General features: G+C 50.3%; 1 protein-coding gene across 1 annotated transcript in view; it reads left to right on the forward strand.

Annotated features, from left to right (window-relative positions):
- The window catches only part of dcc (DCC netrin 1 receptor), a 129,304-nt gene extending 114,470 nt beyond the window's left edge, over window positions 1–14,834 (forward strand). Inside the window, exons 23-29 of the mRNA XM_067258201.1 lie at window positions 300–462; window positions 1,692–1,915; window positions 2,340–2,453; window positions 5,991–6,140; window positions 8,059–8,310; window positions 12,271–12,413; window positions 14,745–14,834. Coding sequence (XP_067114302.1) covers window positions 300–462; window positions 1,692–1,915; window positions 2,340–2,453; window positions 5,991–6,140; window positions 8,059–8,310; window positions 12,271–12,413; window positions 14,745–14,834 — 1,136 coding nt within the window. The remainder of the gene's footprint in view (window positions 1–299; window positions 463–1,691; window positions 1,916–2,339; window positions 2,454–5,990; window positions 6,141–8,058; window positions 8,311–12,270; window positions 12,414–14,744) is intronic.
- The last annotated feature ends 332 nt before the right edge of the window (window positions 14,835–15,166 follow it).

The following is a 15,166-nucleotide window of genomic DNA, read 5'->3' on the forward strand; positions in this document are numbered from 1 at the left end:
GCCCAAGGACACAATGTCATTTGGCACGGCCGGGGAATCGAACTGGCAACCTTCTGATTACTAGCCCGCTTCCCTCACCGCTCAGCCACCTGACCCCCCCATCTCTACTTAATCAAATATGAAAGCCTTTGATTCTTCAGCTTTGGCCGAACGTCTTTTCAATACACTGTATGCGCTAATGGAAGGTTAGCCATGTTCATTTGCCGGCTGTGCCGACTGTTGTGCCTCGAGAATGCCGTCTCGCTCGCTCTGCAGACGTGAACCGCACTAACCTGTCGCCTTTCCTGTTTGTTTTTCAGACCCACCGATCGGGCAGATGAGGCCACCTCACGGGAGTGTCACTCCCCAGAAGAACAGCAACCTGCTGGTGATCATCGTGGTGTCCGTGGGAGCAGTTACCGTGGTAGTGGTCGTCATCGTGGCGCTGATCTGCACGCGGCGCTCCTCGGCCCAACAGAGGAAGTGAGTTCTCGTCTTCTCCTTTCCCCCCCCCCCTCTCCTCTTTTTCCCTCCCCCCCTCTCTTGTCTTTCGGTCCTCCGTGTGTCATGTGTGTGCGTGTCGGTGTGTGTGTGTGTGCCTGGGGCTTTCACATTCTCCATAGCACCGTGAGGACCTCGGAGGGCTCGATACACCCCTGTCCTGTCAGAACTACCGCCGACTTTCCGGTCGCCCTTAAGGAAAGCTCATGTTCTCAGCTAAAGGAGCAGATTAGCAAAGTGTTCTCTCAAGGCTGCACTCCAGGACCGCGTGCTCTGAACACGTGTCGGAGTAGCAAAACATTCAGTTTGGTATTCACACCTGGCGATTCTCGTCTCGATGTTGTCTCGGGCGAGATTTTCTCTCTTGTCTTGTTCCTCTCTCTGTCGGTCGTCTCGCTTGGGACCTTCCGGCGAAACACAGGCCCCATTGTTCAGTCACAGAGTGGCAGCGCTGTCGACCGTTCACCGTACACTCTTCATCGTGGCCACTTTCATGTTTGCGCGCGTATCCCGTTTTGCAATCGTGTACCTGTGTGAGTGTGCGCGCGTGGATGGGACCCTTTGACGTCCATCCGAACGGACGTCCCAGCAGGGGGTGGTGGAGCCGGGGTGTGTGTGTGTGTGGGGGGGGGGCTTTGGGAGCCCTGACCCCTTCTGACAGCATTAGAACACGGCTGGGGGGGGGGGGGGGGGGTCCTGACTCACACTTTTCATCGTGGCCTGCGTGGAACAAGTGAGCAGCGCTCCACTTCTCTGTCAACACGACACAGATGCACGTCGCCATGCCTGGATGAGCCCACTCGCCCCACCTGCACGCGGATGCGCCGGTAATGACACGGAAGGGAGGGTGAAGTACCGTCGCTTCGCCGAGACTCGATTATATTCGGGCTTTATAATTAAGTGAGTGTAATTAAGGGGCTGCGAATTGCGTCCCGGAAGGAGATTCCACCCGTTTCGAGGGAGGCCGAGGGCGGGGGCATGGGGGCGGGGTGGCGGGGGGTCCGCACACTCCGTCTGATTGTGTTCACACCAAGGTAGGGGAGAGAACGAGAGAGCTTACCACGCTAAAAGATATTATCAAGCAAATCTGAAACTCCCTGCCCCCCAAAGTCTCACGGTGCACTTCACAACTATTCTCTTTATCTCCCCTCCCTCTCTTTACTTCCTCCTCGTTCTCTCCCTCCCCCCCCCCCCCCTTTCCCCCTTTACAGGAAGCGAGCGTCGCACAGCGCGGGTAAGCGTAAGGGAAGCCAGAAGGACCTGCGTCCGCCGGACCTGTGGATCCACCACGAGGAGATGGAGCTCAAGAACATCGAGAAGCCCTCCAGCGCCGCCCCGTCTGTCCGCGATTCGCCCATGCAGAGCTGTCAGGAGATCACTCAAGTCAGCCACAGCCAATCAGAGAGCCAGATGGGCAGTAAAAGCAGCCATTCGGGTAAGCACTTCCTGTTAGTGACAGCTGGCCGACCTGGTCATTGGTGATGAGGATACTCTGCTTAGAACGCATTCGATCTTTACCTCGGGCCGGAAAACCTTGATGAAATGCATCATCGAAAATGATGTGGTGGTGAATTACAAACTGAAAAACGCCTGAACCTAAAGGCTCCTACGGACACAGCGCCGGAAGTGTTCTTCCTTGATGTTATTTATGCAAAAAAAAAAAATATCTAACTATGTAGCGATATAGAGACCTTTTCTACTCCAGAGCTAGCAGCTGTGCATTTGCTGCCAAATAGTCCGCTCGGCGTGAGCCGAATACAGATGTAGAAAAAGGGGCTCTGCGGGCGGCCGTGAAAGGTTCTCCGTCTCCCCTCTCTCTCCGGGGCGCACGGTCCTAACGCTTCTTTCGTTCCCGGTAGCTGACGGAGACGAAGCCTCGAGCGGCATATCGACCCTGGAGCGCTCCCTGGCTGCCCGGAGGGCCACTCGCACCAAGATGATGATCCCCATGGAGTCCCAGCCCGGCAACACGCGTGAGTCGACGTCCCGTCCCGTATCCGCAAGGAGAGGGGGGGGGGGGGTGTTTGTGAGAAGCCAGGTGCGGGTGTCTCCACCTCCGTGCCGGCTCCGGGTTTAGTCGGGAAAAATAGAGACAGGTGTCGGGGTTAAGGGAGGAAGGGGCTTGGCGTAGGGGGAGTGACGTGCGAGGGGTGGGGGGGGAGGGGGGGGGGGGGGGGCAGGTTCGGAGGCAGGTGCCTTTGAACCCGACGGGGTGGCGGATCGGTCTCAGCGTAGCCCGGTTAGCGATCGCACGGCACGCTGTCACCCGTCACCGTGCCAACCGGAGGGTTGATGCAGGTGCGGGGGGGGGGGGGGGGGGGGGGTCCTGACGGCGCCGCCTGTCGTGCGCACGGCGGACCGGAAGGAATCCATCTGTGTCACGTCGACGGCAGACACGTCGCCCGCTCTCTGCCCCGTCGCTCACAGACGGACGGATAACAAAAAAAACGGGGACCTGGGTGGAAAAGAAATCCGTCTCGCTAAAATGCGGGGATTGTTTTTCACCGAGATGCGGATTGTTTCGCAGCTCGCGTCGAGACAAACACAGACTCACGCACACACAGGGCCGTGAGCAAAAGTATTGGGCGAGCTGGGAGATTTGATCAAATGCCTAGATGTTATGTTGCCTGAGGATCTCCTACAAGTAAACCTCCCCACACACACACACACTAATACGGGTCTTATTACCGACACGCTTTCATTGCTCTTTCACAGAACCCTCTTTCTTCCTTGTTCCTTGAGCAGGTAGTCCACCCATCATCCCATCACCCTGACCTCACAACATTGTATTACTCCACTCCCTCTATTCCCTTCCTCTCTCGCTAGCCCTTACATCCAAGTAGCATATTGGGTAATTACCAACCTCTTTCTCTCGCTCTCTCTCTCTCTGTTTCTCTCGCCGTCTCTCGCTCTCTTTATCTGTGGCCCTGTTCCTCTCCCCGGTACTCGCATAAAAGAACTCTCACATCTCAGGCCCTCCCCAGGGTGGCAGACCTGAAAGGGAGAGAGAGACACAAAGAGAGAGAGAGGGAGAGACAGCGCGCGCGAGAGAGAGAGAGACAGAGAGACAGAGAGAGCAACTGAGCGTGCTCACAAGCTCAGGGTCCCCATTAGCACGGCACATCCCCCTCAGTCACCTTCTTACCCTTCACTTCACCCCCTTCCCACACACACACACACACACACGCCCAGCAACATCCTCGTTTCCCAGACCTAGGGATCCTTAAACCTGCATACAGTACCACAGTTGTCTAATGATCTGGGTGACTGATGTGTTTTTTTTTGTGGGGGGGGGGGAGGAGGTTCTGCACCAGACGCCCAGAGCAATCACGACCTCTGCTCCTCTCGCGCTCCTCTATCATACCCCCTGTCACACAACCTGTCTATCAAACACCCTTTCCGCCGCTATTTCTGCTCTGTCTAACGCACACACACCCCCATGGCCCCCCCCCCGGCTAGTCTGTCGCACTCCAAGTATAGGCACCAGGCACCTTTAGCTTGCCACCGGGACTGATGAAGAGGAGTAGACTGTTTATTCCCCCAGGTTTAGCACGCACGTTTGGGATCGAATGTTATTTTCATATCGAGTCGGCGGTCTCGCTCTGGGTCCCTGCCTCGTGTTGTAATCAGGCACTGATTAGGTGCACGTTTGGTTGGTTAGCTTTAGCGTTTGGGCGTACCCACGGCGTACTGGCCAAGCCCAGAGACACAAAGACACGTGCAGGCATGCCCACGTTCACACAGCCGCGATAATCACAATCTAATAACGATGATGCCGGCGTTAACACACACCTAAATGAGTAATTATAAAATTGACGCGCAACAATGAGGGCCATTAATATCACTAATGCCACTAAGTGGAATCCCCGCCCTAATCTCATTGACTGCTGCAGGTGATGACCACGCCGGCCTTTAATCTGATAATCCACTCGGAGTATGCCCTCGCCTAGTGTTTGTGGGTACAAAATGGAAGCCCAGCGTCAGATGGATGATAGAGGAGGATTGGCGGAAGGCTTGAGGCTTTAGCTTGTCAAAAACAGTCCAACTCACGGTGGACTGAGGCGATTTTGAAACCATCGCCTTCGGAATCCTGTTTGTCTCCCTTTCTGTCTCCCTTTTTTATCCCTTTTTGTCTCCCTTTCTGCGTTCCGCTCTAGGCTCTGCATCCGGCTGCCTTGCCCAAATTCAAGTCCTTTCGCTAGACTGAGCAAAAAATCTTGCGACAGGGGCCGCTTTCATCAATTTCTGCATGTTCCGTCGCATGATTGGATACCAAGCCGGCAGTTCAAGCAGCATTGGGCATGCCAAGATGAGATCCATGGATTTTCACTCGTGTAGATGTCTAGGTGAGGTCACGGGGTTCGAGGCACCAGGCCTTGGCCTTATGTGCATGATCGATATCGAATGATCAATATCTGTATTGATCATCTTCCACATCACAAAGTTTAATACGGCGACAAACCCCACGACCTCCTTTGGTCTTACATGGCACTTAAATGGGTCAGGTCCACTTACTTACTGTAAGTCGCTCTGGATAACGTCAGCGTCTGTAAAAAAAAAAGACAAAAAAGACAAAATGTAAGTACAGCCATGTGGACGATTAAATGCTCCGATGCTTTCTTTGTTCACTGAATATCAAATATGAAGGAGAACCCACGATCTGTACGGCATTACAGATCGTTAAATTGTCGTTATAGTCATTAAGAGTGGCAGGGATAGAACAGGCCCATTTGCACTGGGCTGTCGGTGCGATGTGGTTCCGAATGTTCTTCCAGCGAGCAAACATTTGGGTTGAGCGTGAAGCGTTAACCGCCGTATTGTAAACCGCTGTGGAAGTCACACAGACAGAGCGAGTCGGAACATTCCAGAAGTGCTTCTGAGGCTTAAAGGTATAGACTGACCTCATCGACTCCACCGTGATAGATGGAAGAAACACGCGCGCGCACACACACACACACACACCACTGCCACGCACACACGCACATGCTCTCTCGAGGCAATTCCTTCTCTGCTGGTCCGAGGTAGTTTCGGAGATAGGGATCTGTGTGTGTGTGTGGAGTACCTGGGGCATTTTAACAGCCAAACTCCCCCCTCCCCCTCAGAAGCTCCTGAGGTTTCAGTCTCAAGGTCAAGGCTTAGGTTTTTTCTCCGTTTTTTATTTTTATCTTTCCGTCTGTCTGTGTGCCTGTCTGTCTGTCTTGTCTTTCTGTCTAACTAACCGAGGGTTTGAAACCAAACATCCAAGCTGGTTTATCTCATTGTACTGTATGAGAGATCCCGCATTAGCTAGCCATTTTCATTTGTCACGGTTAGACTGTTAAGTATGTCGAAAGTAGGAAGATTATCATTGAACGACACAGGAACTACTGTTGGCGTTAATCAAATAAACAAACGCGGCTAGAGTAAACACCATATCATCTGGTTTGTTTCCTTCGTGTTAAACCCTAGGTTTTTTGGTTCAACACACCAGTGTGTTATCTCATTATGTTTGCCCATCATCTCTCCCGTAGCTGTGGTCAGTGCCATCCCTGTTCCGACGTTGGAGAGCAGCCAGTACCCGGGCATCCTCCCCTCGCCCACCTGTGGGTACACACACAACAAGTTCACCCTGCGACCCATGCCCTTCCCCAGCCTGACCGTGGAGCGCAGCTACGCAGCAGGTACCAGTCAGAAGACTAACCCCCCCCAACCCTCTCTTCCCTACCCCCCATCTCTCTCTGTCTGTCTCTGCCTCTCACTTTTTTTTATTTTTTTTTTACATTCAGTCAAACGTGGTTCTCTCTGTCTCTCTCTCTCTCTCTGTTTCTCTCTCTCTCTCTCTCTCTCTCTCTGTTTCTCTCTGTCTCTCTCTCTCTCTCTGTTTCTCTCTGTCTCTCTCTCTTTCTCTGTTTCTCTCTGTCTCTCTGTCTCTCTCTCTGTTTCTCTCTGTCTCTCTCTCTCTTTCTCTGTTTCTCTCTGTCTCTATCTCTCTCTGTTTCTCTCTGTCTCTCTCTCTTTCTCTGTTTCTCTCTGTCTCTCTCTCTCTCTGTTTCTCTCTGTCTCTCTCTCTCTGTTTCTCTCTGTCTGTCTCTCTCTCTGTTTCTCTCTGTCTCTCTCTCTTTCTCTGTTTCTCTCTGTCTCTCTCTCTTTCTCTGTTTCTCTCTCTTTCTCTGTTTCTCTCTGTCTCTCTCTCTTTCTCTGTTTCTCTCTGTCTCTCTCTCTCTCTGTTTCTCTCTGTCTCTATCTCTCTCTGTCTCTATCTCTCTGTTTCTCTCTGTCTCTCTCTCTTTCTCTGTTTCTCTCTGTCTCTCTCTCTCTGTCTTTCTGTTTCTCTCTGTCTCTCTCTCTCTCTCTTTCTGTTTCTCTCTGTCTCTATCTCTCTGTCTCTCTCTCTGCCTCTCTCCTCATCAGGCGGTGCCAGGCTTTGGTCGTCCGAGGCTCCGCTCCGACTCTCTCCACAAACAATCTCTCCCTATTAGCACTTTCCCCTCACACCCGCCACGCTCGCTCTCATTTCGTTAAAAATACAACTGCTGTGTCGGCTAAATGACATTGAGGGCCTGTTGCAAGGCCAAGTAATTGCCTAATTCCCCGTCAACCTATATGTGTAATCCAAGAAGAGAGGGAGAATCTTCGGCCGAGCCAAGATGGAATTGGGTTACCCTTCGCCATCAAGGAGGGACGGAGGGGGCACTGTTGGTTGAGAGGAGACAACAGGAAGAAGGCCACCAATATGTGGATTGTTTGTAGACGACTGCAAAAGTAGTTCCCCTAAAGTACCTTTCTATTTCCCAGAAGATAAATGAACTAGCAACAGAGAGAGGGATACTGTTGCTCATATTATAATGGTTTCATGCCAAGTAGACATTAGTATAATTGCAAACAGTCGTTCCCTTCCTGTGGTGGCTTACTATTTAGTGGAACATATTTTATTGCATTTCTTCTAGTTTTCTCTTTGTTTATGTAAATGCCTTGGTGTCTGTTCTGTACATATGGAACATGGTACTTCACCACACGTAAGAAGCTTGGGAATACTTACATTTACATTTACATTTAGTCATTTAGCAGACGCTCTTATCCAGAGCGACTTACAGTAAGTACAGGGACATTCCCCAGAGGCAAGTAGGGTGAAGTGCCTTGCCCAAGGACACAACGTCAGTTGGCATGACCGGGAATCGAACTGGCAACCTTCGGATTACTAGCCCGACTCTCTCACCGCTCAGCCACCTGACTCCCTATACTTACTCAGAAGTCAGAGGGCAAGACAACTTATAGGTTTGTGTGGGAGTGATGAGCATACTGTCTCGTGTAAAAACACGCTCTCCTCCGTCGCGTCCTCTCTGAACTCTCCCTCAACCCTCTCTCTGTTTGTTCCTCTGATCTCTTCCTCACCCTTCTCTCTCGCTCTCGCTCCCTCTCTCTGATGTCTCTCGGCCTCTCGTTTGGTTCGCTCGCTCATTCCGTCGTCTTTCATTGCGGCTCTTTGCACTACGCACAGTCTTTTGTGTGTTTGCGCGTAGTGAAAAAAAACAAAATAAAAAGGACCTCCTTTTCCGCTCACACAAACCTCCCCTCGTGTCTCCGTGTTTGTGCGTCCAGCGCTGGGCAGCGAGGCAGCGGCGACCGCGGCCCAGCAGCCACAGCCGACGCTGATCACCAGCACCAGCAGCGGCGGTGGCGGGGCTCAGCCGGGGGAACACGCCGGCCCGGAGGAGGCCCCCAGCGGCCGCACCATCCCCACCGCCTGCGTGCGACCCACGCACCCGCTCCGCAGCTTCGCCAACCCCCTCCTGCCCCCGCCCATGGGGACCATCGACCCCAAGGTCTACACCTCCATGATGCCCCAGTCAAGTGAGTTGCGGGGACGGGCGGGAGGGAGGGGGAGGGAAGCGTGGGAGGTGTGTGGTTGCAGTACTGTCAGAGTACAGATATTGCAGTTGGGCCCATGAATGGGAATCTAAATGTGTATTGTGAACATATCGTCGTAGTGCCTCCTGAAACGGATTATGTATCAATATTTGATGATACTGTATTGGGAAAAATCGGGAATTTCGTATGTGCTTCTATTAATCCACCTTCCCTCCAAAAAGAGAGGTATTACATTGAATATCTGACACAATTCTGTTTTATCGAGTGACAATGTCGAATAGTAGTTATGCTTGTGTACTACTATCTGCTAGCTCTGTCATCCTTAGTTATTTCTTTTCAAACGCGAGGCCTCTGCAGAATATTACCCAGAGGCGGGAGAAACCGGTGTGATCCAGTTCTGAGTCCACCTCTCTTACTCTGCCCCGACAGCCTGCAGCTGGGAGAGTGGAGTACTCTCGTGATCATCACTGAACTGTGTGTGTGTGTGTGTGTGTTTGAGTGCGTTTGCCCGAGTGCTCATGCGTGTAGGTGGGAGGCTGTGTGGATGTGTTCTCCATTATGAACTTTGTATGCTCAGGTGGCTGAGATTACCATCGATTTTGTTGTTTTTTTTCTTCCCGTCCTCCAACCCGCCTCCAACACTGGAGGCAGCCTGGGACACACACACACACTCCTTTGGAGAAGTGATGCCTCTCTCTTCTGCCCAACCATCTGAGCTGCTCGTAGCCAGGGTGACAACACCTGTCTCTAACACCATACTCTCCGTTTCAGCCACGACAGTTAAGGAGGCTCCCAGTGATACTGATGCTGTGGCTCGCATGTACTATGCCAGACATCATTTCATTGGTTTCTCCTAAGCCTTTTTGTGCTGTATGGCCAATCCGTTGGCCAATAAACTTGATTTTTTTTCTTCTTTTGTTGTTCCAGCAGTGATGGATGTTGGGTGGGAAGGGATGTCAGGTGACCTCATATACTGGAACGAGGATAGATTAGGGAAGCACACATTGTATTTTGGGAGGATAAACAGACGTCCATATGACATGCAGGCATGAAACGGACTGCTACTCAGACCTCAGAACGAAAGGTTGCAGAATGTAGGGAACATACCCTGAACGGTAACAATGGCCATTACTGACACTGCACTTCTCCGAAACTGCGTTTCCTGGAACTCGCAGAAATCTGGTATTTTCCCGAGCCAGGAAACATAACGGAGCTGAGTGTATACTGATTGTACAGATATCACCTGGCTAAGACTCTCCTCAAAATGACTGCAAACAAAAGTACCTCTCGCTCTCAAAGTCAAACTCCCCGCTTCAGGAAATCGCTTTGCTCATTAAGCCAAGCAGTGTCTGTGAGAGAGAGATAGAGAGAGAGATACAGAGAGGGAGGGAGAGAGAGAGAGAGAGAGAGAGAGAGAGAGAGAGAGAGAGAGAGAGAGAGAGAGAGAGAGAGAACGAACGAACCTTGAGGCTCCAGATAGCACAGGGGAGCATTTCCAATCGTTTTACAGTATATTTACTTCACACTTGATTCATTTTAGCCGGTAGAATCGATGAATATCCTCCTTTTGAGGGAATCCATTGAGTTTCCAGTCGACCTGGAGGTGCAGACAGGCAGCTCAGACCAGGAGGCATATCAGCCTTCCATTTGTGAGTGTCCACAGAATGTTTACCTTCCAGAGGCCGCCAATTTCATCTCCCTGCCAAGCCTGAAGGCCTGAGTATTTTTTTCTCAGGTGTTGTGGTGAGAAAGCTTGAGTGAAATCATAGCACCTGTCAGACTAAACTTTCGGCAATGGAGAGTTGGTTGATAAGAATGGACATTGATTGATTATACAGCAGGGTGTAAAGCGGAGACACTTAGACACTTAAAAATATTACAAACCATTTTTAGTCTACGAGCCTCGTGGATTGATGAGAGGTCAGGAAAGGATGTAGAGTACAGAACCATATGGAACGACAGCTCAGTGTACCAAACTCTTTATCCGTCTATAGAGTGAGCAAGACTCAAGCCCAAAATATCTCCATCTGACCCGACCTGTTTCTACTAACTAGAACTTAGTTCATGCAGCCGGTCCAATATGCTGCATTCATGTACAAAGGAGATATACTGTATATATCACAGCTTTCTTTTTCTAAACCAAAATTCAACCCATATACAGGAGGTTTTCTCTTCCGTGACCACTTCTAAATAATCATCGTCGTGAGACACTTAGAACTCCACCCACTTTTAACTGCACCCATTTTCAACTCCACCCGTAATTGTGATTGGACAGAAGAGATCCTTTCTCTAGACAATAATGTTTCTTACCTCTCTTTGGAACGTCTCCAATCAAGTGAGCTTCGTTCAGGGTTGTCCAGACGGGTTTCCATGCAGTGAGCCTGCTCTAATGGGGATTGTCTGAGGATGGGATGAGTGGCACTGGAGGCCTAGCTTGGAGCGACAGTGTGTCAATCAATAACGCAACTGTGGTGGTGTGGAAAGTTTGGAGTACAGTGGATGTGTGAGAGTCCAGGGGGACCCCTGTGGCTCTCTGGGTAGGCTTAGGACTTGGCCCAGTGGGCGCGGGTTTGATTTCCCAGCCCTGGCCATTTCCTGCATGTCATCCCCTCTCTCTCTGCCTATTATGTCCCTCTCTAACAGTCACTATCAAACTGTATGAGGCAGAAAGTGCGAGAAATACCTTTGGAAAAAGGGAGTGGTTGAGGACATGGTGTTTAGAGCTTGGTCACAGGACCATATTGAATAGATCAGCCTACCATTCAAAGTCTGTTTTTCCTTAATCTTTAATCAGCGTTTTCCTACACAGATTAATTCTGTCCTGAATTCAAATCTACATTAGCCTTAGAGGGATACTGTGGAATCAATTTGCATTTTCTTCCCCCGAGGGAACGTTTTTGATGTCCGCTGAATACAAATGAATGGGATTTGAGTTAGATCCGTGCTTAATCAAGAACTTTCCTCTCATAAACATGGCAAAGTCAAGTATAGGAATATGCGCTGTAGTCTGCCAGGGCTTCTGGTGGGGAAAGCAGCATACCCTGCAGGGATGATCGTGGCAGGCTTGAAGCCATGGCTGCTCAATTGATATTCATTGTTCCTCCACCTGCTCGCAGACCAAACCCAGCGACACACCGAAGTTAGAACAGATCTGCTGTAATCCCTGTCCAGCTGGCCTCTGTTGTTACTCTCCCCTTTCCCTGCAGTATGGGAATGACAATAGCAGTGATTGTAAGTGGAGTTGGGGCCGAATGAGATGCAGGCAGGCAGGCAGGCATAGGCAGCCCTGGGTGAGTGATTTGGCACTTTTCAGATCCGAAAGCAGCATCTCATTAAGCCTAATCATCTGTGGATAGGCTCGGTCACCCTCCGTGCTCCAGAGTCCATGGAGAGCGGGGCAAAGCGTGGGCGCTAAGAGCGCAATTAGCTTATCCAAAAGCATGCAGGAACACAGAAGACGTGTCGGAGGTTCCGGTTATTCGTTGCCAGGCCGTAGAACCATCCAGAACGTGTGTGTCCAGTACACGTTTCCGCACAGCTTTCGGCTCGAAGTCAGAGTAACCTTTGTTATCCGTCCGTTTACGCGTCTGCACGTTTGCCTGCCGAAATCTCTGTTTGTTTGCCGCACTGTTCGAGAGTTGAAGGCATTCAGGTAGCTCATTAAGATGGGGAAGGAGATAGGATGGGCAACGACACGGCCTATGTGGTTCTCTTCCGCCACGGCTGTCCATCAAGCAACCTCTCTGCCCTTCTCTGTCTTTCTCCCGCTTTCTTCCTTTCCTCCTCGCCAACCTCCCCATCGCATTTACTCGAGTCGGGGCTCGAAGCACCGACCGTAGAGAGAAGGGAACCTTTCCCGCCTGCTGTTTATACGTCCAATGTGGTTCTCCCGCTGTATAACTCCAGGGTCCATGGACTCAAGAGTTGTTCTTGTGTTCCCAGGTGCCAGTCTCCCCAAGCCCCAGGTGAAGACGGCCTCTCTCGGCCAGGCCGGCAAGGCCCGCTCACCGTTACTCCCGGTTTCCGTGCCGACAGCCCCAGAGTTGGCAGAGGAGGGCCAAAAGCAGCCGGAGGACGCCTCCAATGTGAGTCACATGACACGCGACTTACACGTACTCTTAAGAACGAACCGCACACTCGTACGCAAGTTGAACATGCTTGGCTACAGTATGAACAGTATTCTGTCATTGTAACCAAAGTCGATTACAATATTCTACTCTTTCTTTGTGCTGCTAGAGTATTCGTAAATGGAATCATGGCCGGTGTTGGCTGGGTTTGACGTCTCCCAGTTCCACAAAGTTGCTAGAGAAGTTATACTTACCCTTTTTCAGCCATTATGAAAAGGAAGTTCCTTTTTGTAGGGACAGAGACCGATTGTTCATAATTGCAGTTCTTTCATCTTAAGCAGCCGGGAAGATCCTAAAATGTGTAATAATGAATTTCCCACCGCAGACAAGTCGACAGTAGACCTTTCAGCACCTGCATGTCTAATTGCGACTTTGAATCCCCTCACTTCCCCGTGTGTTACATTTGCAGTACGTTGGTTAACTATGGCCCTAATTATAGCGGCTGTCATCCCCAACGACGTCAGGAATCAAACGCAGGGCAGAACCAACTTACACTGAGACGGGCTAGCTGGACAGCTCACCAGGTGTGACAGAGCACAGCCATTTCGGATAACTGGACCTCAAAATTCATACTCTGGACCTGATTCATATTAAACTTGGTATTTCTACTGTTCTGGCCTGTCTTCCCTATCTCCTATTCCTCATATAAAATATCCGAGATGATCAGAGAAATCATTACTTAAACCTGTGAGAGACATGTCAGTCTTGTCGGATTGGAGAAGTGCATCGAATGCTATCGGAGGCTAGCTAGTGAAAACGCGACAGCTTTCGAATGCAGTCGAGGGGGACGGCAATAGCCCGGCGCAGACAAAACACCATTAAACATTAATGCCTCAATAACAATAAGGTCGAAGAGACATTAGACGGCGCTCCAGCGTTGGAAAGGGAAGCACTGCGCACGGCAACTCTTCGCGGGAGCTGCGGGGGGGGTAATGAGAGAACGCAAGAGGAGATGGAGAGATGGAGGGATGGAGGGATGGGAGGAAGGAAAAGGTCAGCGGTCTGCTATCCATCTCACATATCTTTGTAATTGATCTGGCCTTTTCTCATCAGCCAGATAGTCCGAAGGAGTCTCTCCAAATAAATAGGCTGGCATCGATCAAGAACTTATGCTCATCTTTCCTCCCCTCGCTCTTCTATTGGGTCCGGTGTGTTTTTCCTCTTTGATCAGAACGGAGCGACCTGATCTGGAAAAGAAAACGTCAAATATTACACCCTTTTTTTGTTTTTGTTTTTTCGAGCTCCCAGACCCAAAGTGTTGTGTTAATTGAGTGTACGGGGAAAATGCAGCCCGATTAAAAGCTCTTTTGGAGAACCCAGGACATGTTAGTGGAAAGTGTGCTATAGAAGTGTATGCCATGGCTTTTGCTGGTTCATAAGTTCTGTCGGGGTGGTACTGGAGTGACTGGCCTGGTTTTGGCCCTGCAGTGGGAGGCTTAATTTGTCCGTTTGAAACCTCATAAAGAATATCAGAGCAAACTCTTTTCATGACTCCCACTTTGATGTCTTAGCGTTTCATTGAAACAGCTCCTTATTGGTGCCAACCCATTAGTATTCACTGCTGCGGCAGGATTGGCTGACAGAATGCAGCCATTTACAAAGGCACTGCTGACTGATCTATAAATCACTGTGCATCACAAGTACATTGGACCTGGACATTCCAACAATCACACGTACAGTATAGCCAAGTGATGGGAAACACTATTGGATTGTTTCACAGTTTGTGTTTTAACTGAGGGAGGGGAGAGAGAAGTTGTTTGCTAAGTGATCTAATGCAGACTATGGCAGATGGTCAGGGAGCAATAACCTGCATTGCCAACACAATAACGGGGGTGTAGGATTGACACTGTTTACATGGAAATGGCAAATGGTTTCATTGACCCACACCAGACGAACTGTCAGATATGAATGGATGCACTTAAGCCTGAAGGTTATATCACCGGTTTTACCAAGAACTGGAAACAATGGATTATAGAGTCAATGGAAATATGTTGCAGGCAGATGGCATAAGGACTAAAAGAGTCAATGAAAGTGGTGTACCTAAATTGTTTTAGGACTATATATTGTTGAGGCGTTAAGCTAATATAAGCACAGACCAAGTCATTGAATTGTCTGTAACATAGAAGTTTATGATACATAAACATGTAACCTTGCAACCTTGCAGGTTGTGGATCTTTTTAATGAAACAAACAGCCAGTATCCTATATGTTGCCCCAGCTTGTCAACTCCTTCATTTCCCACAGTTGATTCAAAGGGGGGGGGGGCATTCTGTTTTTTTTTCTCCTTCAGGTCTACGAGCAGGACGACTTGAGTGAACAAATGGCTAGCCTGGAAGGACTGATGAAACAGCTCAATGCCATCACCGGCTCTGCCTTTTAACAGCTGGCAGGCCTCTACAGACCCACCCATCACCACAGCACAGCAGGACTCCCTCAGGGGACCGGCATGGAGACAGGGAGCGGGTGGGGGTGGTGAAGGTGCCAGGACCTTCATGGAGCCTTCCCACCCTTCAGCCACACCCCCTGAACACACACCACAAAACCTCTCGCCTGAAAGGAGACACGAGACGACGACAAAAATATTTTCATATTCCCCCACGCATTGACTTCCCTTTAAGCTGTCCCTTTTTTCGATGTCCGTTGACATGGCCGCGGTTCGCTTCTTTTGGGGGGTTTACTTCCTGTTGTTTTTGACGATTGGGGTTTTGAGGA

Source organism: Osmerus mordax, chromosome 20 (genome assembly GCF_038355195.1).
Source record: "Osmerus mordax isolate fOsmMor3 chromosome 20, fOsmMor3.pri, whole genome shotgun sequence".
NCBI classification, from domain to species: Eukaryota; Metazoa; Chordata; class Actinopteri; order Osmeriformes; family Osmeridae; genus Osmerus; species Osmerus mordax.